Below are 22,871 nucleotides of genomic sequence, written 5' to 3' on the forward strand. Positions count from 1 at the left end.
ATGAAAACAATGCACTGACTGTAGCAGCCAAAACTCTGCGGCGCTCAAACACACACACACACACACACACAAGCATGCTGCTCACGTCAGCTAGCGAATCCATCATCTTTATTTCTTCCCCAATGTGCTCATATTTTTCTTGTGGCTGCACCATGCTCACAAAAATATTTATTTTTGCTGATTTTTTTTCTTGAGGAAACACAAAAGAAATCACACCTCTCTTTCTCCCTGGCTCATGCCAAAATAATCAATGCTTTCCAGAGAGGGACTTGTGGCGCGACATGCGTGGAGGGAAGGCAGAAGGATGCAGACATAGCTCCAGGGCTCTGGTTGTAGATAATAAGTGAGGAGCAGTCCTTGGGTATGTTTTACAGCTATCAAGACTCATCATATTTGACATGCATTCTGGTGTTTACACAGTCTCCTCCGTAAAATCCTCTCCAGCTATAGAAGGGAACAGGGTGCACGGAGCACACACAACGCAGCACGTACACATTCTGCACACAAAAGTGCTTTAGAAAAGAGGAACCAGTTGTTGCCTTTGCTTTCTCTCTTTCTCTCCCCCTTTTCTCCATGTCCCATCTCTTATCCACGGCACAATTGGTGGAGTTAGCACCTGTCAGCTGACTGACTTCTTGTTCCCGGTGGCTTATGAAAAAATCATGGCTGCTGGGCTTCAGAGGCTGCTTTCCCATCAATATGAATTCACCATGGTCTTCATGCAACATTAGGCCAGGTCCTGTTTTCATACAGCAAGCCACACGCTCCTTCGTCTGTTATACACAAGAGGAAATGAAAAGAGTAAATAGTCCTTTTAGAATGTTGCATTCGATCATGGGTGGAACCAAGTCGCCTATGAAAAGGACCAGTATACTTGGCGCTCAAAAGCACATTTGCTTTTCATCCCCAGATATTACAGCACCATGCTCTGTGTCTTTTATTAGTGTGTCCTGTTTTACTGTAAATAAAACAGTACGATTCTCAGCAGAGCCCTGCATGCTTGTCCCTTATTGTTATATTCCAAGCAAGCATTTACACACATGGTTTGTATACACAAAGCAGCACTGTATGTAATGCAGCAGAGTTATACAGAGGCAAGTAGATTATACTTATAGACTGCAGCACTGGATGAACCAAAAGATCTTCAGCCAAAAACAGCATGGATAATCGAACCCACTCAAATGCTGAATAATGCTAATTTAACTATTTTTACTAACGTAAAGAAAGATGCAGACATTCAGCTGTAAATTTTTCAAAACAATGACTGCGAGCTCATGGTCTTTAAAATAGTATTTGTTTTACAAAGTTAATTTTTTATCGTGTGTGTGTAAAAATTACACCATAAATTTACTGCATTTATACTACTTATATTATATCGCAAGAAGGTAACATTTCTTTTTTTCCATATAACTCTGATGATCTTTTTTCATTTAAAACTAACTCCCCGTTGTTATAAATTCCAAAAATACAAAAAAATAAAAATCAAGAGTTTCAAATGTTAAAACACAAACTCAACTGGACAAAAGCCACAAGAATTCAAACAAAATAATCTGACATTTTTGGACATTAAGTTTATGAAATCTGACATTAGATGCTGTTTGTGCCTTTTCCAAAGAGTCAGAGGACTAATTACTAATAACTTTCAGCTGGAAATTGGGATGTATTAATCACTAATGAAGAGAAAATGAAGCACTACTTTTGCAAACCTATAACAGCTAAATGGAAAAATAGTCAAATTGGGAATTTTTCTCATCAACCTGCTGATAAAATAATGACTAATATGGCCTTCCTTTCACATCTGCTTGACTCTACCTAAAAAAACCACTGCATTACTTAATTTCTCCGTCTCTCTCTAACCCTTTTAAACATTGCTGAAAGTCAATTATCTACACCACTTCTCCCTGACATCGCTGCGTTAATACAAGTTGCTCTTGACCTTATGTTTGTGTGTCTTAGGCGTATGGGAGCGCTGTGCTTTTCCCTGATTGGATTAACTTCAGATGTGGTGTGTGTCCGTGTCTATTACACAGGCTGTGTTGTGATTTCGAACCTCGAGCCCAGTCCCCCCCCCCCCCTCAGTCACTGTCCCACTCCTCTCCTCCTTTACACCTCCCTGAAGGCTTGCTCTCCCTGCATGCCATCTCCCAACACCCCCCACACAAGGATTTTTTTAATGGATACACACACAGAGACACACACACTCACATATGCCTCAGCTCATGCCTCCAAACAGTCATATCCCATGTGTCTATTGCGCTGTGATGGAATGCCTGAAGAAACCTTTCATCCCTCCATCTGCACTTCTCTCTCTGTTCAGTTTTTCCAAGTCTGGAGGGGTCATCTCAGACAGAGAGCTTATAATCAGCTCAATTAACTGAGTATGATCGCCATGGAAAATTGGTCTGGGTTATAACATTATCATTAGCGCCTCAAGTGCAGTCACAATGGGACAGGGCAGTCAGATGAGCGTGAGACTAATAGGAAGGGAGGATGTAGTGAAGAACAGGAAGCAAAGGCATGGACACAGTTTGTCTTTGTTGAGACACATAATGTTGGAGGAAGTATATTATGAAAGAGAAAATGGGCCTTTAAAATATTAGTATTCAGAAGAGCTAAAAAGAGCGAGTGTCCTCTGACACTGCAGACTGACAGCCACAGTGAGGTGTTGCAGAAGGAGCTCCACTGTATACAGGATAGCTAGAATACCTGCTGGCTTAAAACCAGAAGTTCATCCGGTAATTGTAACCAAGAATATGACATTTGTCTCTTTTTGTGGCTTGCTCAAGGTGTCAACACCTTTCGTATACCCAAGATTTTATTCACTGTGGCTCACGTGCCCCCAAGCAGCCTGTTTGATCTTCTTGAGGACTGTCAAGTTAATGCGTGACTCCATGGAAATTGAATTCTGCATTTATTTACACGGCAGGTTAATAGAATAGATGCCTAGATGATTTGAAAGTCAAACAACCACACCTGCTATTCATTTCTGTCCCCCCCCCCCTTTTTTTTTTCCACAGAAGCAGATCCACTGTTTTGTTCTGTATAGCTCGAATGCACAAAGAGAGGATGATAATGAACTGGATGGCTTATCCTCAACATTCTCGCTGTAAAATACACCGTATTTTAATACAGAAACGACAAATAAATATTTCCATGATGGAAAAGCAGGTCTTGAGAATATTTTCCAACATCCTCATCTACATTCTGCAATCCCCTTGAGTGGCCTATATAAACTGACGCTCTTTGTGTGCACGTGTGCCGAGAAACACTACCTAAGGTCTTGCACACACATTGGCCCAGTTTGAGTAAAATCAGTGTCAATGCGTCTCTAATCGTGCGTGCTGGTGCACGGGCACGTGTGTGAGCCTCTTCTGGAAGCTTTAAACAGACTTGTCATGTTGGGCGATGCTGCTGTCAAACACGGGACAAATCTGAGCACGCCGGTTGAATGCTGAGAAATGTCTGTCAGTCGTCTAGACGTTGGTCTCTCCATTGTGATTAGCATCACTTAATATTCATGCGCACTTATCTGACTGCTGAGATGGTGCCAAACTGACTCCGGCTGCTTGAGTGCATCAGTGAAGCAGTCTTCCTGAGATAAACACACGAATGACATAACACCCATGTGGCTTTACAAGAGTGTCAATATGTGGCGTCCTTGCACTCTCTGATGGTGTCACAGGTCAATTCAACAAGAGGAAAGTGATATCCTTCCCATACAGAGGACTGAAGGCCTGCCTCTTTGTGTGGTAAGCTTGTTTTTAGCTTGTGCACAGACAAAAATGTGGATAAGCTAAACAACATTGCCACTTGCTGGCTGTTTTAAAGTACTGAACTTTAAAGTACTCTAACTCGATTATCTAGTTAGAGTGAACTCATATGGGGTCACAGTCCTAAAATTGGCATAGATTTTTGTGCAGGCTTCTGTTTAAATCTATAGTAGTGAGTAGCACATATATGGGACGGTTTGTAAATCTACTATATCTTCTCTGCATGGTCTGCAAAATTTAAAAGGCTTTTCACGCGGCACACGGCATCTTCCTTCCCGAACGCTAAATGCATCAAAACAGGAACCTCTTGAATTATTTTGTTTCATATTAGCAGTTGTACGTGTCAGTTTTGTTTTCTTGCTTCTTTACCACATATTTTTTCCTACCTCTGAGAGAGTATGTGAATGTGTACCATTGTGGCACCATGACAGTCACGGCCGGGAGGAGGAACAGTGGTGTGCACGCTGCAGATGGCAGCACACATTTTTTCATTCCTTAAACAGACACAAAAAGCAGCTAAGGGACCAGGACCTGTCTGTAGAATGTGCTGAGGAAGAGTAGGTACTTGGCACAAGTAGCAGAAACAATTAGCGTCACATAAGCAGAGGCCTGAAGCAGCGGGAGAGAGGGAGCGGGAGAGGATGGTGGAAAAACACGGCATCTCATTTTCACCAAGAGGACTTTAGCAGAGCTGTGCGCACACTCTGAGACATCCTCTTCCTTTCCCCATCACAACTCAAACATTTTTCAGAGACAGTTTGTGTCATGGCTCATTTAAGTGATGCGTTCTTGTCTGCGGCATGTTTTTGTTTGTATCTGTGCATTCTTAATTAGGGAATAGACAGAGGAAGCTCTGTGTCCTTGGAGAGACCTTGCATCCCACTCACATCCCCAAAATTCCTTTTTGAACATTCCTGGCTACTGTCTTCCCTGTTCCTGTTTTGAAGTTGTAAGACGAGACGATCTGAAAGCGTGTTTTCTGAACACGCTCCGTCGCACTTGCTCTATGAAACACTGCTCGTTAAACTTTACCTGCTTTACAGATAAGCTCAACAAAGATGCAAAACATTAAAAAGAATAAACTCCCTGCAAAGCTTGTAGGTTCAGTTTTTCTTTTTTCAAGTCCGTCTTAATGTAATAGTCCCAAATGACAAAATGAATGATATTTCTCTGCAGTCAGTTCTGCTTCCCATACTGTTTGTGAAGTCATCTCTCTCCAGCATGGATAACACTGTAAGGAGAATTCACCATTCTTGTGCTTTCTGAGCTACTGTGCATTCAGCGGTTCAATTCAAAGAATGAGTGGAGAACAAAAGGTGGAGCAGCAAACAGCAAGTAAGCAATAAACACTGGACAGGTTGGCGAGGCCTGCAACCAAAGAAGAAAACATGCAGTTTCAAACCCAGAGGTACCTGCACAAAAGCACAAAAGCACACAGAACAAGAGAACATAAGAAAAAGCACAAACTGCATGAGTAAGAAGAGAAAAAGTTAATGGCATGCAATATTGACGTATACAGCAAATGTACTGGGAATTAAAGAGAGAAGAGTAGATCAAAGGGCCATCAGCTCATCACTGGAGGTCTCCCGGGCACCTCTCCCTGTAGAAGCTTATGAAAGAGATGGTTCGCATTCAGCTTTAACTGCAAGCTTTATCAGAATAGTTTTAGGCCTATTCTATTGATAGGAAGGCAACAGCAACTCAAATAACCACTCATTACACCCAAAGTAACCAGAACAGCATCTCTTGATGCACAGCATGTTAGAGCTTGAGGCAGATGGCCTACAGCAGCAGAAGACCACGTCATGTATTGTTTGGATTTTTTGTGACAAGGTTAAAATTTGCTCTTTTTGGACTTCTGGAGAGTCGTCATTGTGTATAGGTACTGCTCCGGATTGTAAAACTTCCCAGCAGCCTACATCAATAGCAGCATAGCAAAGGTATGGGGTCACTTGTCAAGATTGGTTCATTGAAATCTCTGCCAAGGATGCCAGGTATCTGTCATCATCCTAAAATTGGAGTATTTGGACAGGAGAGATCAGGAAAGTGGAGGTGTGAAAGTGACCCAGATGACTCTACAACTTGCTTGTATCTGCCACAAAATTGTTGACTACTGTCAGTACCAACCTTTTATCAAATGTCCCAGAGGAAATATGCACATGCAACTCTGTCATTACTGTTACTGTTGCCTAAATAAGTCTTCGGTGTTTCTGATTGTAATTTGACAATATCATACTGAGCGTGTGGCCCTGTGTTGGCTATTTCCTCAGTGCTATATGTGAGCTCAGCCTTGACTGAACATGGGTTTGATGATTTGCTAGACTTTGCTTAGGTTCCAATTTCACCATTGATTTTTTTTTTATAACTAGAGCATCCTCTCCTGGGCTTTGTCACTGTTACTGGTGTGTGTGTGTGTGTGTTTTCAACCTATAATGATCACTCTCTATGTAGCTGTGTAACTAAATTAGTAGTGATGTGTACACAGTACATGCTGAGGAGACAAAGACAGCTAATGTCAATTAATATCAATTATAATATCTATCTAAAATACACCAACATTAACAAATTTACAAATAACCCACTGATAACATGAGAACAAGTGAGCCTGTGAAAGTAAAGCTGCTAAACTCCTGAATGTACTTCACTTATGAGTCATTTTTAAAACGATAAAAGTGTTGATTCTGCTGTCCAAAGTTACATAAATAGGTTTTCGCCCTAACTTCATTCTTTATTTATTTCACCACTTTTTGACTTCTTGCCCCTGGGTTGCACATACTGGCTTGGTTTTGTTGGACAACTGCCCTTGAATAAACATTGCAGATGGTCTGGATGACCTCAGCTGAAAGACTGTAGCCATAATTGCTGACTTGCTCAGCCACCCTTTAAACTGCACTTCTTCCATGATATCTTCCAAGATATAAAAATATCAGGACTTAAATTTAACAGGACAGTAAAAGTGGAATTTCTGTGGTTCGATAAGGTTCAGCTCATGCATACCTTTCAACAAGGTTAGAATATAGATCAAGTTTCAGAGGAGCCACATTTTTTTTCCACATCACAATAACTTTAACATTTGGTCTTAACTTTCTCATTATTTTTGTTAATGTGTCTGTTGTGGTGCTCAACATACCCAAATGCCTGTCGGATTAAGCAGGGCAGTACCAGTACATGCATTCAGTACACTACAAAGAAAAACAAAAAAGAAAGCCTCTTTAGCCAACCTACCACTAGGAGGCAGCATTGCAGGCTAGAAAACAATAAGAAAATGCGCTTGAATCTCAATGAAGGATTATTAAGTGTCAGATCACATATCTTCCCAATAAACGGATATGAAATCTTAGAGATAGCTGTCAGAAATAAATGAAATGGCTGATTTTTGATGGCTATATGAAAATCGTGAAAGTCGTGATTTTGATACCTTACATATATTACAGCTTTGCAAATCTGCATCTTGCTTGGGAATGAAGCCGTTTGGTTAAAGTGGCAAAACATAGGATGTTACTCTTCCTCTTACGGTGGCCGCTAGTTGTTTTTATTCAATTATTTTAGCACATAAATTAACACAGAGGGATAATGGGGAATTAAAGATTCAAGTTTCTAATAGCTGTTTGCATTGTTTATTACACAGTAATAAAGTGCAGATTAATAGATGGAAAATATAAATACAACAGTCTTTCTGTACTATTTTTTAGAGGACTCGTTGTCAACCACGGGTAAATCTCAAAATCATTAAGAAGATTTGTTAAATAACTAAATAAAATAAATAAATAAATAAATGCAAGTTATTAAAAAATACATTTAAAAGATAGTTGTCCATCTTGTGCTTTGTTTGCTGAGTTTCATTCCATCGTGTGTTTTCCTAAATGCATCAACCTTGTGCTATCTTTTGCAATATCATTACAAATCAATACGTTGAGCGAAACCCTCTTAAAGGTTAACCAAAACAAATACAGGCGGGCACAAAAAGGCCTGACGCAGTGAGAACTGGTAGATTCAAACAAAGAAGCTGCCCTGTGTTTCTTTACGAGAGCCCACAGCAGTAAGATAATGGCTGCAGAGATTAAAGTGCTTTTCTGTGTTGGACTCGCTCTCATACTAACAGGTATGCGATGACTTAAGTAAGGATGTGTGGTTGCAGTTTCTTGGATATCTCTGTTATCTCCATCTGTTTCGTATTTTGTTGGTCAGGTGTGGGAAAATCTGCCTTTACTGGGAAAATCCATGGTATAGAGAATGTTGATCCCGTGCTTCAGTATGTAGCTAACAACTCACTGAGGGAGCACCCGGTCCTCACCAAACTCAGACTGGTAAGGTAACCAGAAGAGCATAAAGACTGGATGATAACTTCATCACTAATTTCATGATGTTTCTACTGTAACATTTGCCACTTATCTTAGCAAGAAATACGTGACTTTTTTCAGTAAGATGAAACCAACCAAAACCTCTCTTGTTACCTTCACCGTGTTGTTTTTAAATTGCCGTTAATGCAATTTTGTTTCCAGAGTTTAAAAGCATAAATAGTAGATCAGGTGGTGACTCTAAATTTCCCATATGTGTGTTTGTGAATGTCTATGGCTGCCTGTCTCTTTACGACCTGTCCTGGTTTGGCCCGGCCTCTCACCCAGTGTCACCCTCGAGGATAAATAAATGGATATGGCAAATGGATTGATCAGGATTCTCTTGAACACCTTTCACTTAACATGCGCAGTCGTGCTTTGCCAGCATTAATTTACATGCTGAGGCCACCAGCAGGTTATTTAGGTCAGGTGTAGGGCGGGTGGTCATTTTATGCTCCAGGCTAAAAAACTAAAGATGATTGTGTCTTTGAAGTTGGGGCATCCAAACTTTAGGTCTCACTGCCATCTGATTCAACAACAGCTAGCACAGAATATTTTTTAAAAGTACCTGCTTAGAATAAAATGTATTTCCTGCTTTAGTGTAGTTTCTGTTTGAGTCAACTTTTTTATGATCTATTGATACATATATTTAAACAAGGGCAATACAAGTGGAGGAAGACAAAGAAGATAATTAACACAGGATTGAAGCAGTAATAGCTTTGATCACTAGAGGGCAGCATAGTGCAACAAAACCTTACCAAACTGCATGCTACCTTAGTTTCATGCAGTTTAACAACACAATGACCGTGTTGTCTATTATGTTAGTCAGACATTATATACAGACGGGTAACGCATGAAAGGAAAAGCTAAACCATTATATGTGTGGTAGTGCGCTGATGGAGCCTGGGTATACTATCTCAGAGACAAAGCCAACATGAAGCTGTCTGAAGTTACCACCTTTATCCAGTTATGAAACATTTCAGCCCTTATGGTATGCTCTCTTCCACAATGATAATGCTCAAATTGATGTATGAAGATCTACTGAATGGCTTGTTGAGAATGAACTGAAACATGTGCTATAGCCATCGGATATTTTTCAGTTATGTCACAGTTGTTCGGCTGGATTGACATCTGGTGTCTTTGGACAGCCGTGCTCGAAAGCACACCCTGCTGTTATATATATATATTTTTTTCTTAAACAGCAAATGAAGCAATATCTTTAGGAAGAACTGACTTTCATCCTTCTAGTAAAGTTCCAAAAACTGATGATAAATGTCAAGTATTGAAACTTTATGTTTTTTCTTCTTCTGGTTATTCACCTGGATATTAAATTGCTTTATATTTTCAATTCAGAGAACCCTTGAAGACCAGTGGAGTACAATGATGGTTGCCAGTGATCAAGCCCAACTGATGGCAAATCTCATTAGGCTGATTAATGCCACTAAAGCTATTGAAATCGGTGAGTGAGACCAAAAAGAAAAAGAAAGGCCATTTTAAAAGGCAACAAAAACTACTGTGGAATTAAACTATTTCATAATTATACCAATGCATAATACACTAATTAGTATCAAAGTGCTGATCCCATAATAATAATATTATTAATATTATTAATATAATAATAAAGACATTCTAAGTATTCTTCCAACTTATTATAATTTAATGCTTGCTTGATTTTTTTTTGTCTGAAAATGATTTTTTTGTCTTGAACTTTGCTGTCCGATTTTTTTCAACCAGCTTAGTCGCACAACTAAATCACATCTTTTGACTAAATAAAGATTAACTTAGTTTGATCATCTTGAATATAGTGATTTGTTTGGGGGTTTTCAGACTTTGTAAATTTAAATCAGTGACTGGGAATTTTAATGAGAGGAAATCAAATGTTACAAATTCAGTCTTTTTAAAAGGCAGCAAAGTTACATTTGACAGATATTGAACTGTTTGTAGATTCAGGTCCTCCATGGTGTATTATCTGTTATCCATGTTATGCTGAAGATCCAAGTCTAAAGTGATTCTCCTTCAAATTATTATGCAGGGATGTACACTGGGTACAATGCACTGAATATGGCTTTGGCCATGCCAGAAAGTGGACGTGTGATTGCCTGTGAAATAGAAAGCACCTACATAGACATTTCCAAACCCTTTTTTAAAGAGGTAAGAACAGCACAAGACACTTGCACAACACCACAATTTGGCATTTTGCAAGTTAAGTAAGACTGATTGTTGCTTCTGTCAGAGCTAAATTGTGCAGAAGACAGCATGCTGTACATTCAGACTGTCAGTACATCTTCACAAAACACCGTGGTCTGGACAGTAAAAAGGTGTCTGTTCAGGAAAGTGTGTCACATTAGAAGGCACGGCTGAGCAGGAAAATCAATTCCTTTTTTAGCTTTTGCAAACACTCACTTTAAAAATCCCTGCAGATTTTCTCAATTACTGCTATTTAACGTTTTCCATAGGCGGGAGTCGAAAACAAGATAGATGTTCGGCATCAAATCGCTATGAAGACACTGGGTAAACACTTTCATAAATCTGTGTCTGTTTCTTTCTTTAAAAACAAGCAATTAAACCATAAATACATATATTTATATCTCTGTTTCACCAGATGAACTGATAGCAGCTGGAGAAGCTGGGACATTTGACTTTGTGTTCATCGATGCTGATAAATTTAACTATGACAGATACTATGAAAAGTCTCTAGAGCTGATACGAAAAGGGGGCATTATTGCAATTGACAATGTAAGTCCACTTCACAGAAGCACAATTAAACTCTGTTAGGGAAGTCATGCTGCAGTGTTGACAATGGGGAGGTGTGCAGCATGTTTTTACAGCTCTGTTGTTGTTGTATTTGAAGGTGCTGTGGAATGGAAAGGTTGTGAATCCTGCTCCCAGTGACTTGACCTCACAAGGTCTAGATGCGCTCAATAAGAAGCTACACAAGGACCAGAGGATTGAACTGAGCATGCTCACTGTGGGGGATGGCCTGACTATTGCTATTAAACGCTAACATCTCTAGTTATAGGTCAGACATATTTTTTCAGTGCATCAGTTCTGATATCAAATAAAAGCACATAAATTCTTTATATTGAGTCTTTTGTTGGTGTATTTAACATCAAATTGAGTGTTATATTTTTTCAGTCTTTACTGTCTCCATGTGTTTTATAAGATAAAATGCCCATGTTATGGTGCTGACATTTCAACATTAATTTCCAGTGGAAAGACGAAAACTACGTCATTGATAATTGTTTTGTGCTTTTAGTTGCATACGTTTTTGTTTTTTTTTTTAATTTGACTATACAGAGTAGAGTGCACTGGTATCAGGTATTGCAATTTTGCCTTTGTATAGCACCACATTGGATTTCAAAAGCAGCAATCATCATGTGATTGAAGTGCAGGGATAGGAAACTAGGTGAGAATAGGTCTGCAATTGATTCCATTTTCATGGAATGATGTCTCATTGCAGTCTGATATGCAGCTGGTGAAAGTGAAGCAGAAAAAAGGGAACAGAGCTCAATCAGAGTTCAGTCAGCAATCAGAACATTTAAGTTTCCAGAACAACACTTTGGTGTGTTCTTCTAAAGAATGCATAGACTGGTGAGCAAAAGGTCAGAGGTAACCAGATTCTGTTGACATATGAAACTGAGATCAACATTTACTGAAGCAATGCAGAAGAGGGAGAAGGAAAAAAATGGCTCATAAATAAAACCTCATCATCTGGGGCTTAGTCGGGTATCACTACCAACAACTGAACATGACCGCAGAGCTTACTATGGCAATAACCTCATTGTGAAGTTCACAGGTGACACAGCAGTGTTGGTGCTCGTCATCACCACAGGCAGAAGGTAGACATACTTGGGCTGTGGTGTAAGGAGAACAACCTAATTTTAAACATCAACTAAACTAAGGGATGATTGCTAAATTCGACAGATATTAAACTATCTCTACATCAGTGGGGCGGTTATGGAGTTTCCAGCTTCAAATACCTGGGAATACACCTCAACAACACCCTTACCTGGCGTGAACACAACATCATCGATTGCTGTATTTCTTGAGGAAGCCCTAGGCAGTGGGGCTGAACTCCAACACCCTCAGTTCCCGCTACAGGTGTGTTGTGGAGAACACACTGACTGCCTGCATCTCTGTGTGGAACTGCAGCTGCACTGTGGCAGAGAAGCAGGCACTGCAGCGGGTGGTTAAAGATGCACAGAGGACCATCAGATGTAGCTTACTTCCCCTCTCACACATTTACCCAGCAGGTACAAGGACAGAGCAACCTGCATCATGAGAGAATCCACCCACCTGGCACTGTTTCCCAATCCCCTCAGGCCGGAGGCTGCGCAGCATCAAGTCGAGGTCCACCAGGGTGATGAACAGTTTTTGTTCCCAGATGCTGTGAGACTGCTGAACTGTACCCAACCGCCACGCCTCTGAATACACACAATTTGCATTCTGTATTTTTAATGGACTTAATAAACTTTTAATGGAATTAATAGGTCATTTATTCATTTAAAAGTGTTTTATTTATGTTAGTATTATTCTTTAATTACATTTATATATATTTTTTAGCTTGACATTATATTTTAATTAGGTCGTTACTTATCCTAATCATTATGAGCACTGAGATCTGAGAACCTTGACCTGCATCACTGGCCTTTATTCATGATGTAACTGCTGACAGACGTCACAGGATGAATTCTGAAGCATGCAAGACTTCACTTTCTCCTGAGATTCAGTCAAATGATGAAAACCAAATGGGATAGTGCTTCACAGTACAAATGGCTAATGACCCAAAACATACTGAGAAAGCAATCCAAGGGTGTTACCTGGCAAAGAAATGAAATGTTGTCGAATGGCTGAATTAGTTGCCTGACCTCAGTGCAAACGAACATGTCTCTCACTCTTTGAAGACAAACAATCAGCAGCTGAAGGCAGCAGAAGGCAGCTGCTTGTAAAGCATCTCAAAAGATAAAACAGAATTTGAGGGTGGAGGGTAGGGAGAAAGGTACATGTAGTTATGTAGTTAATTGCTGGAAATATTAAAAATATTCCTAAAATTCATACTAATTAATTACGCCAATCTGAATCTGTCCAATTACTTTATGAAAATAGGAGAATAAGTACATACAACGACGCTGTACAGATTGTTATAATGTTGTTGTTGTTGTTGTTGATGATGATGATGATGTTGATGATGTTGAATGGTCATGTTACCGGCGTCACATGCTTAAAATGTGGTGTAAGCGCTGATCAGCTATTAGCTGATGCTACACCCTCTCAGCACCGTGGACAGCTCCATTCTGCATACCTAGCATATGGCGACGGTTATAAAAACCCTCGTGGAGCCTCTCTTTACTGCACCTTTACAGCGCCGACACGATTCACAGCATGGATAACAGACTCTGCAACGCACACAGAATCGCAAAAGAGCTCGATTCACAACAAAAAGCTAGACATTTGCGACCGGATAGCGGTGTCGCCATCAGGGGGACGAACTGGACCAACCCGGTAAATGTACATGCAAAGTTTAATGACAAAGAAGTGATGCAGGGCTTGAATGATCGGCTGGCGGGATTCATAGAGAAGGTGCACCAGCTGGAACACAAGAACCACGAGCTGGAGAGAGAAATCGAAGAGATACGAGGCAAAGCAAAGCCCGCATCTTGTTTAGAGGAGGAGTATGGAGAAGAAGTCAGGAAGATGAGACAGCTGGTTCAGGAAATTGCACATCAGAAACATCAGATTGATATTGAGCATCAGAATTTAGAGGAAGAGCTTTCCACCTTGAGACGGCAATGTGAACAAGAGGTTCGTAGCAGATCCGATACTGAGAGTAAAATCATGGTCCTGAAGAAGGACGTCAGCGACGCGTATCAGGCTAAACTACACCTGGACAAGAAAGCGCAGTCCCTCGTAGATGAAATCCACTTCCTGAAGAACAACCATGAGGCCCAGGTGGCAGAGATATTGGACCAAATCCAGGGAGCGCAAGTAACTGTGAAAGACCACGAATTTGGACACCCTGGCGTCACTGCGGCACTCCGAGACATCAGGGCACAGCTGGAAGGTCACAGCGCGTCCGACATTCAGCATATAGGAGAAACTTTCCGATCTCAGATTGCAAGATTAACGGAGGCAGTTGACACCAAGAGAAAGGCTTTAAAAGCGAGCCAGCAAGAGATTCAGCAGTACAGGAAGAGCTTGCAGGCCAAAAACATCGAGTTGGATTGCGCTAAAGGTACCAGAGAAGCGTTGGAGAAGCAACTTCATGACGTCGAGGATCGCCACATGGAGGAAATTATTCACTATCAGGTAAAGTGGTTTTCATGTTATAATTAAGCCGTGCGCATTGTTTATATGCTCACTTAACAAATGTTATCTTTTCTGCCCTAGAACACAATCAAAGAACTTGAAAATGAGCTCATTAGTTGCAAATTCGACATGTCCGGTTATCTGCGGGAGTATCAGGATCTGTTGAATGTGAAGATGGCTTTGGATGTGGAGATACTGTCTTACAGGTATTATTATCACGGTGGCTAACTTTTGTCTTCTATGGGAAAGAGATTATTTATGTATTCCATAGACTTCCACATAGATCCCACTTTTCAGACTCTTAGATTAAAGCAGCTCATAGTGCTTTGATCATGCACTAAGAGCCCTGCATTTATCTAGACTGAAGCTAACTTCATTGTCCCGGGAAATCAATGACTGTGCAGTGCTGTGGAAATGATGTTACTGCAACAGTCAGTTGGTAATGTAATGAGAACAGTTCTTTTAAGGGTCTAGATGGAGAACATTACATTACAGTGACTATATCATGTATGAGGTCAGCCTTAGGTAAACTTTAGGTGAAATGTCAGGTGTTTGATGACATTTAAAAGACAACCAACACTTAACATAAGATTTGTCTTTCTTGTCCTGCAGGAAACTTCTCTGTGGCGAGGAGGCTCGGCTGTCCACAGAGTCAGACACACACATCTCTTTGCCCTATATCTACCATCAGTCCCCTATTTACACGCTCCCTTGCCATAACCGACCAGGAGGCCCACGCAGGCGAGTAGAGCCCCACTACAAGTTTGTAGAGGAAATCATAACAGAGACCACCAGGGAAATTGAGATGTCAGAATTTGAGGATACAGGCTCAGAAGAGGGAAATAATGAGCAGGGATGTTCCAAAAGTGAGAGAGGGAGCGGTAAGAAAGAGAATGATAGTAAAGATACTCGAGAGAGAGAAGGTGACCAGATATCTGACAGTCAGCAGAATCAAGTATCAGTGGTAAATGAAGAGAACGGAAGTGATGGTGGGGGTAAAGAGAGTCCTGATCAGGATGAAGGTGGTGAAAAGGGTTATAAAAATAAAGAAGGGTCACAGGAGACTGAAGTGGCTGAGAATGAAGAAGAGAACAGCATAGATAAAGTTGCACAAAAGGAAGATTTATTGGGTGAAAACTTTGTTGTTGAAGAGCTTGAGCATCAAGAAAAAGCTGAAAGCACAGAAAAGGTGGAGATGACAACAGTTACAGTGGAAAAGGCTCAGACAGAGCTTTCTGTTAAACTTTATGATAAACTCCAAGTTAATACTGAGAACAAATCTGAGGCATGTGATCAAGGACATGGTGAGGAAATACATTTGACCTCAGCTCTTGCAAATAAGTCTGTTGGCGAAATCTCTGTTCATGAGTCTGAACAATCAGAAAAAACTCAAGAGCTAGGCAACGCTATTCAGGTTCAGGATAAGGTTAATCCTAATTCTGAAACAGATGAGAAGGCCACAGGTTTGACTGCTCAATCAAATTCACATACAGCACTTGTGAATGAGAGAAAGGAACATGCTGATACAGAGCCAAAGGAAAGCAGCAAATCTGACGCTGCAGCTGAGCACAAAGTAGCAAAAAGCATTCAAGATACAAGTAATGATAGCAATAAAGACCAAGAGAAAGAATCATCTCTTACATCTAATGTAAAAAGTCTTCCTAAAGTGGAAAGTCTACAAGCAAATGCTGGGGATAGAATTCAAACGGTTCAATCTGCAGTGCCAAAGGAAAAAACAACCTTAACTGCAGAAATCAATGAGTTTCATCAGGGGGCAGCAGACAGAAACCAAGCACAGCAACCAAAGGGGTCTGATGACTCCGATCGTAAATGATCCTTAAGGTAATACTTGGAAGGTGGACAGTGTAAAGTCAGAGAAACACAAGGGCAATAAAACCAAAACAGGGTTATGGAAGATGCGAAGAATGCTTCCATTTAATGAGACAGCAGTTTAAACAGGCAAATATCAGGCAAACAAAAAGAGAATGGCTTATCTAATTCAAGCATGAAGCAGAGTCAAGCAAAGAGAACAAATCTCAAGGCTGCAACTTCTTTTCCAACACAGAGAACACAATTTCTCTAATGTTTGCTGGAGTCTTGCCTCTGAACCTTAAATCAGCTTGTGATGTATCAAAAAATCCCTTTGAATCACAACAAAACATGTATGAATGTAAAATGAAAGCTGCCTTTAATTTTTTTTTGTCCATCATTATCTGCTTTGGTATGTGCTGACAAATAAATGTGAGATTAAAAGATCCTCTGATTCTTACTGTGAATGGAGCTGTTATATTTATGAAACAGCTATCTCGTAACATACATACTGTTTACACTGATTGCTACTGTGATGCTCTAAACATATTAAACGCTTCTAATAAAGCTACTTCACTTACTTTGATTTTGAATGCATAAATGTGACATTCCTTTTAAGCCTATACCTAAAGAATTAAACCTGCTAGTACAATTAGGAGACATATCACATGAAATCAGCTGTATTTTCATTTTAAAACCTATCTTTTTAAATTATTAAAAATAAGTTGCATTTATTTTTTGCATTTTACACAAAATCCCAACTTTTTTGGAAAGGAAAGGAGTTGTAGGCTTCCATGAGGATTGATTCTCTCATGCCGTGCTGTTGCTTGTTCGTTAGTTTATTGATTGTTCAACGGTGTCCACTCTGTGCTCAACATCTGTTTTTGATATTTTATACCATATCATTCTCTACTGGACTTGATATTTCCAGATCTTTCCCCCTGTTTCCGTCTACTAAATATATCAGATGAATGTGGGTTTGACAGTAAAATCATCTATCATCCTTCCCAAAATATCACTTAAAAGACCCTGAATAACTAAGCAACACACATACACACAAAAAAAAAACCTCAAGTGGCATGCTAGCTCCAACTTCAATCACCTTCGCAAGACTTGAAGCAGTTGATGGTCCTCATTAAATCTGACAACCTTAGATGGCTGAAGGGTGAATGGCATAAAGAGCTTTAATTTTGGTGTTCAAAGCACACAGAAGACTCAAGGAAGTTGAGACTGCTGTCTGTGCTGCAAAAACACTGACAGTCTGATTACAGAATTTCTAAATTACCTTTCTTGCAGTATATTTGAACTATTTTTTCCTGCTCTGTCAGAACAACTTTAATTCGACAGAGGCTTAACAGTTTAAGTTTCTTAAAATATTTTGCCTCATTTAAGAGGTATTCACACGTCAGATAAGCAAGCAAATTTGACTGAGTTAAGAGACCCTGATCCTCTTTCAAAGTTTAATATTAACCAGTTAATAAATATGGTATGGTTAGTGGTAATCTACTATCGAATACTAGAGTACATTTGGAGTTCAAAGACTTTATTGAAAATTAATACACACACAGAAGGACCTTCCAGTGGGCTCTTTGCTGAGTAGGGAAGCACTTTTGAGGGTGTACACGTGCAACTTCAAGTGAGAACTTTTGTTCTAGAGATTGACAGTTTGGCATTACTAAGAACATCAATGATGCGTCTCCCAGATCTGTTAGTACAGAAACAAAAGCTTGTTCCCGTTTGTTTGGCCTTGTACACAGGTGTCTTTCAAACTTGCAGTTCCAACTTTAAGCAACCCCCAAACTATCAAGTTTTAGGGAAGGTAACATGTGCAGCTTTAACAGGACATGAAAAACTGCAATGGACAAAGCAAAACAAAACATCACAGGGATTTATTTTGTCCTTGTGTGCATCGACAGGTAGGTTTCGACCACATTTAAATATTAGCAGAAAAAAAAAGAAAAAAAAAAAAAAAAGTAGTGTACTAGTGTACTTAACAAGGTTGCAAATAACTGGATGACAAAGGAATATCAGATGGTCATGAGTGTGAATTCAGAGCAAGTATGACAATGCTCCCCACAGATCAATGTATTGATGTTTACACATTAAAAAAAAATAAAGAGGAGTGTCTTGGATTATCACAATAAAGCCACACAGAATTGATGACAAAGTGATTGTATTTATCGGATTATTATGGCAGTGCTGGACAGGAACAATGACATTATTTATAAATATTATGCCAAGAACTGTCTCTTGAACAGATGCAACTACAAAGTAAAAAGCAACAAAAGATAAAATGTACCACTGACAGAAGCACCAACTTGAAGTGGTACTCAAGAGTTTGTTGCAGTAGCCTTTGAACCATTCTCTCCAAGATATCCCCTTGCTGGCTTGAGTTGGACATGACATTTAAGGCCAGGTTCTTCTGATATTCCCTAGTCCTTCCAGTATGAGGAAAGCTTAGGCTTCCAGTTCCAAGCCAAGACCCAGCTTGTGGCCTCCTGCATTGATGTTCTTTCCGTCGACCAGACCAGAAAGGGTGAGTTTCACACCTGCACACAAGATGAACTCACATTAACCGTTAAATCACATTCTGATACTTGTGAGAAAAACGTAGGCGGTTAAGTGTTTCTATAAATGTCTCTGTTATAGGTCAGTTTAGGGCTGTGCGATATGACCAAAATCTCATATCCCGATATAAGAATTCTATCGTCCTGATAACGATATAAATCACAAAAATGTAACATTTTCTGTAAATTCTGTGAATCTCGGGCAGCTCGACTTGCGGGAAGTGTTTCCAGCTGCACGTCATGTAGCTGGAGGTCGAGTGTTGTACAGATGCATGAAACAATACATTTTTAGACATAAGTTGTAACAGCCGCCGTTTTCTTTGTGAGTATTTATTACACGGCGTGCTGCGGGGAAAAGCCTGTTCTAACGTTTGAGTCTAAGGTTTATTTTTTAGCACCTGGCGGCTCTTTTTTTACTTCTCTTTTAACAGGATCTTGAGCTTTATTGTGGAAGGTTTATGTGGAACATAAACAAGCGGACACGCAATGGTGTTACCGTCATTGTTGCTAACGACGACGCATAAAAACAGGCGCTTGTCCGTCTGTAGTGTGGTTATATTAAATATAAGAGAAAGAGAGAACTTTAAGAAATTAATATAGCCACTACAGTGACGATCAAAACAATGAAAAAATATTGCCGTAAACTGTTTATTTTGCGACACCATGAAACAAACAATAGCGTAAAATGAAACGACAGACGTTTTTATATCGTCATCAGATATATATCGTTATATCGAACAGCCCTAGGTCAATTCATTTATTTATATATAGATCAACAAGTCTAAACTTCTGTGTGGAACAGCGTTAGATTAAAGGATACAAGAGTAATACGTGTCGTAAGAATAGATGTTAATTAACTTTTCAGCAGTTGATGAACCTGTAGAAAAGCAACTCACCTGGTCTAAGGGTTTGGGTGTACCCAACACCAACAAGACTATTGTTGTTCACTTTAGCCTAAAGGGTGGGGGAGGGGAAAAAAATAAAATAAAAAAGTATTTAAGAGTCAGTGTAAGACAATCACTTTTCCTTTTCCACGTTATTCTGAAACCCTGTGCTCAACTACTTACACTGATGGAGGCATCGTTGTCCAGCTGGTATTTGGCTGCAATACCAAAGCGTGTGCTGTTGCTGCCAGCAGTCCATGCCAGGTTGACTGCAGTCTCCAGATTGTCGCTCACCTTCTGGTAGATGGAGCCACCAAACTCAGCACCGTCATTGCTTCAAAGATCATAACACAGATTTTAGGCAACAAGAATCCAAATATGGGATTTCTTAAGAAAGTGTCAATTGACTATAACTCATATGCTTCCAATTTCTCAGAGTTAGGCAGCGGTTTTGGAACTATTTTGAAATTATTTATTAGAAATTTGGGGAAAACATTTTAAAATTAAAATCCAAATGAGTAAAACATGATCTCTCCTTACACATTGGTATGCAGTTGGAAGTCTCCCGTCTTGTAGCCAATGGCAAAGTTGTTGCGCGCCATTTTTGATTTGGCGGTGTCAAAGCTCATCTGGTAACCAGCGAGCCATCCTTCGTATCCAATGACAGCAGCTCCGTGGATGGTGGGGCCAGCAAAGTCAAAGTCAACATCACAGCCCAAGTTGACGTACTCACGCTTGTAGGCAGCCTTAACTTTGCCGCTCTTCTTGCTGTTGATGAGAAAAAAGTCAGTTTTGTAAAACTCAAATAAAAACTTTTAAATCAAGTCCAGCTGAGAGGTTACATTTCTCATAGTATAATAATAAAAACCCATTGGTCTCAGCAGTGGTGTTTAGTTTTCAGTTTTAGCATGACACCGTAGCTGTAAACATGCTGTCTCCATGTAGCCACGTAACTCCACCCTCACTATGAAAGATGACACGCTTCCTCTGGGCCATGTGCCCTTTCCTCGTGTGATTTATATACTCCAGAAAGAAAGCTTACTTGTTGTTGCCTCACCATATGAGCAGCATAGTAAAGTCCAACATATTTCTTCTAATGAAGTTCAACTAACTGCTAAAGCACATAAGTAAAAAGTAAAGTAAAAATAACTAAATGGGAATGACTGAGAGCCAGTCTCTGTAATGGCTTTTTAAAAAGACTACCTCTATACTCTGATTAAGGTCACATGGCCAGCAACAACAACTCTCAGAAGGACATGGAGCAAAGATCTGGCTCCTATAATTACTAGTCTAAAGAAACGATGGTCATAACAAGAGTCATTCATTAAGATTTCAATAAGAATTCACAGAAATTTTCATTTTATTCAACTTACCCGGTGTTTGGTGAGAAGGTTGTGTCAAAAGTCAACTTCAGTCCTTTGGCAATCTGTAAGAAACAATAATAAATCAGTAATGAATGCTGGGTGGTGATCTTTAGTATATATATATATATATATATATATATATGCTTTTCTGTGACATGTGGTTAAATAACAGCAAATGAATACATTCCTAACCTGATCTTCAACAGTGATTTCTGTTCCCAAGGTGTTGTCGGTATTCCACTTCTCAGTGAAGGTCAGGCCATATTCTGACCGCTTGTATTTAGTTTCCAGACTTCCCACGACTTTGCTGGTATCAGTGTTGGAGGAACCAGATGTTTTGAATTCCTGTAAGAGGCAATTTAAAAAAAAAAAAAAAAATGCCAACAACAAGCATAAGGACAAATTGCTTTGGCATCAAATTACCATAAGGCTGCGCTCTTATTGCAGTTTTTGCCTCACAAATAAAATGACGAAAGAAATCTTACCACTCCGCTGGCTGACTTTGTCTTGACATCAAGCTTCACCTGGCCAAATCCTTAAGGAAAGACACATTGATTTTTTTTTCAAATTATTTTAAAGCTTTCCTACAATTTTAACACATTGGCCAAACCTTAAAAAAATCAAATCATACCATAGCCTTTGTTGAAGATGTCCTTGGCAGATTTGCCCAGGTCAGCATATGAAGGAGGCACAGCCATTGTATCTGTGAACAGAATTAACATACTGTGGTACAATTATCTTAATTTTTAATAAAAGAAGCTCCTTTCTGCTTGCTTTTTCACAAGTGGTCACAGTGGGTAGCTGTACTTGTGTCTGTTTATGATGTGAATGGAAACTGTACATGAATATAATAGGTAGACGTTGCTTTCACATTTTATCCCATCGAAGTGTGAAATACTGTCAGAGTCTGGAGGACATCTTCAGCATAATAATCTACTCTTTCTAAAGTTTTGACATCTGTAATGAAAACTAAGCCTTGCATTGAGGAGTTATAACCATTTCACCATCCCGCTGATGACCTGATGAGCAATGTACACTGCAGCAAAGTCAAACTTGTACTACTGTACTCGTCAGAATACAGTCTACAACTCTATGGTGAAAGCAGCCTATCTGGATGATAAGAGGCAGGTATCAGTATTCAGCATTGTCAAATCTCTTTCACAATCACTACGTTAGTTTCACTTTCCGGTTAACATAATTGCGTCAGGTAGACCTAACTGTGTGACAGGCGACAGGCAAGGTTATGACGTTAGGAGCCATTTTGAGGCACTTGGGAACTTCGCTCGGGCCTGGCTCTAATTAAACTACTCCTCCGCATTAACTGACAGTCACAGCTAGGCGTGGCGAGGTACATGCCTGTTCCTATTAGGGAGATGTGTTACTTAAAATGATCGTTCGCTCAAGGAGTCCTCTAGTAGCATGGATAACCAACCATTCTACGTAGTGAATAACCAAAGTATAGCTAATGTTAAAGTTGTGAATGTTTTCCTTAAAGTGCTTTTAAGCCACACATCTTACATTTTCGCAGCATTAAGCGCATAACAGCAAAACTGGCCAGTATTCCACGCGACATGTGTCAGGCGCAGCTAAAGCTAGCAGCTAACTTTGCTAGCCTGGAGAGTGCCGGTGTGTGTCAAGCGCTTCACAACTGATAAATCCGTGCTGTGAAGAAGAATAACATCGTAAGCCTAAATTAAGGAGTCTCTTACCAGTGGAAGATGATGCTAGCGGCGTAGGAAAGTGGTTTTTATTACAAATATTCCTCACAACGCAAAACCGAGGAAGGCGTCACCGGTTGGAGGGCGAGCTGAAGGAGACTTACTGCAACCAAATC

General features: G+C 39.9%; 3 protein-coding genes across 4 annotated transcripts; 2 read left to right on the forward strand and 1 right to left on the reverse strand.

Annotated features, from left to right (window-relative positions):
- The first annotated feature begins 7,743 nt into the window (after positions 1 to 7,743).
- On the forward strand, positions 7,744 to 11,187 carry comtd1 (catechol-O-methyltransferase domain containing 1). Its single transcript, XM_040001127.1, has 7 exons — positions 7,744 to 7,872; positions 7,959 to 8,077; positions 9,461 to 9,566; positions 10,140 to 10,258; positions 10,564 to 10,618; positions 10,710 to 10,843; positions 10,959 to 11,187. The coding sequence occupies exons 1-7, from the start codon at positions 7,818 to 7,820 to the stop codon at positions 11,109 to 11,111; spliced, it is 741 nt and encodes a 246-aa protein (XP_039857061.1). The 5' UTR covers positions 7,744 to 7,817; the 3' UTR covers positions 11,112 to 11,187.
- Positions 11,188 to 11,310: 123 nt separating this feature from the next.
- Positions 11,311 to 16,288, forward strand: LOC120714751 (alpha-internexin). Its single transcript, XM_040001114.1, has 3 exons — positions 11,311 to 14,413; positions 14,495 to 14,619; positions 15,026 to 16,288. The coding sequence occupies exons 1-3, from the start codon at positions 13,490 to 13,492 to the stop codon at positions 16,245 to 16,247; spliced, it is 2,271 nt and encodes a 756-aa protein (XP_039857048.1). The 5' UTR covers positions 11,311 to 13,489; the 3' UTR covers positions 16,248 to 16,288.
- Positions 16,289 to 17,748: 1,460 nt separating this feature from the next.
- vdac2 (voltage-dependent anion channel 2) lies at positions 17,749 to 22,864 on the reverse strand. 2 transcript variants are annotated; one of them, XM_040001125.1, is made up of 9 exons: positions 22,747 to 22,864; positions 21,669 to 21,740; positions 21,523 to 21,572; positions 21,230 to 21,382; positions 21,047 to 21,099; positions 20,214 to 20,441; positions 19,857 to 20,007; positions 19,686 to 19,743; positions 18,680 to 18,771 (listed from the first exon to the last, which is right to left on the reverse strand). In XM_040001125.1, the coding sequence occupies exons 2-9, from the start codon at positions 21,733 to 21,735 to the stop codon at positions 18,680 to 18,682; spliced, it is 852 nt and encodes a 283-aa protein (XP_039857059.1). In that variant the 5' UTR covers positions 21,736 to 21,740; positions 22,747 to 22,864. The 2 variants fall into 2 exon arrangements, with proteins under 2 accessions (XP_039857060.1, XP_039857059.1); XM_040001126.1 differs by lacking the exon at positions 22,747 to 22,864 and having other exon boundaries at positions 17,749 to 18,771; positions 21,669 to 21,735.
- Between the last annotated feature and the right edge of the window lie 7 nt (positions 22,865 to 22,871).

The sequence above is a fragment of the Simochromis diagramma genome, unplaced genomic scaffold (genome assembly GCF_900408965.1).
Source record: "Simochromis diagramma unplaced genomic scaffold, fSimDia1.1 OVJJ01000421.1, whole genome shotgun sequence".
In the NCBI taxonomy this organism is placed as follows: domain Eukaryota; kingdom Metazoa; phylum Chordata; class Actinopteri; order Cichliformes; family Cichlidae; genus Simochromis; species Simochromis diagramma.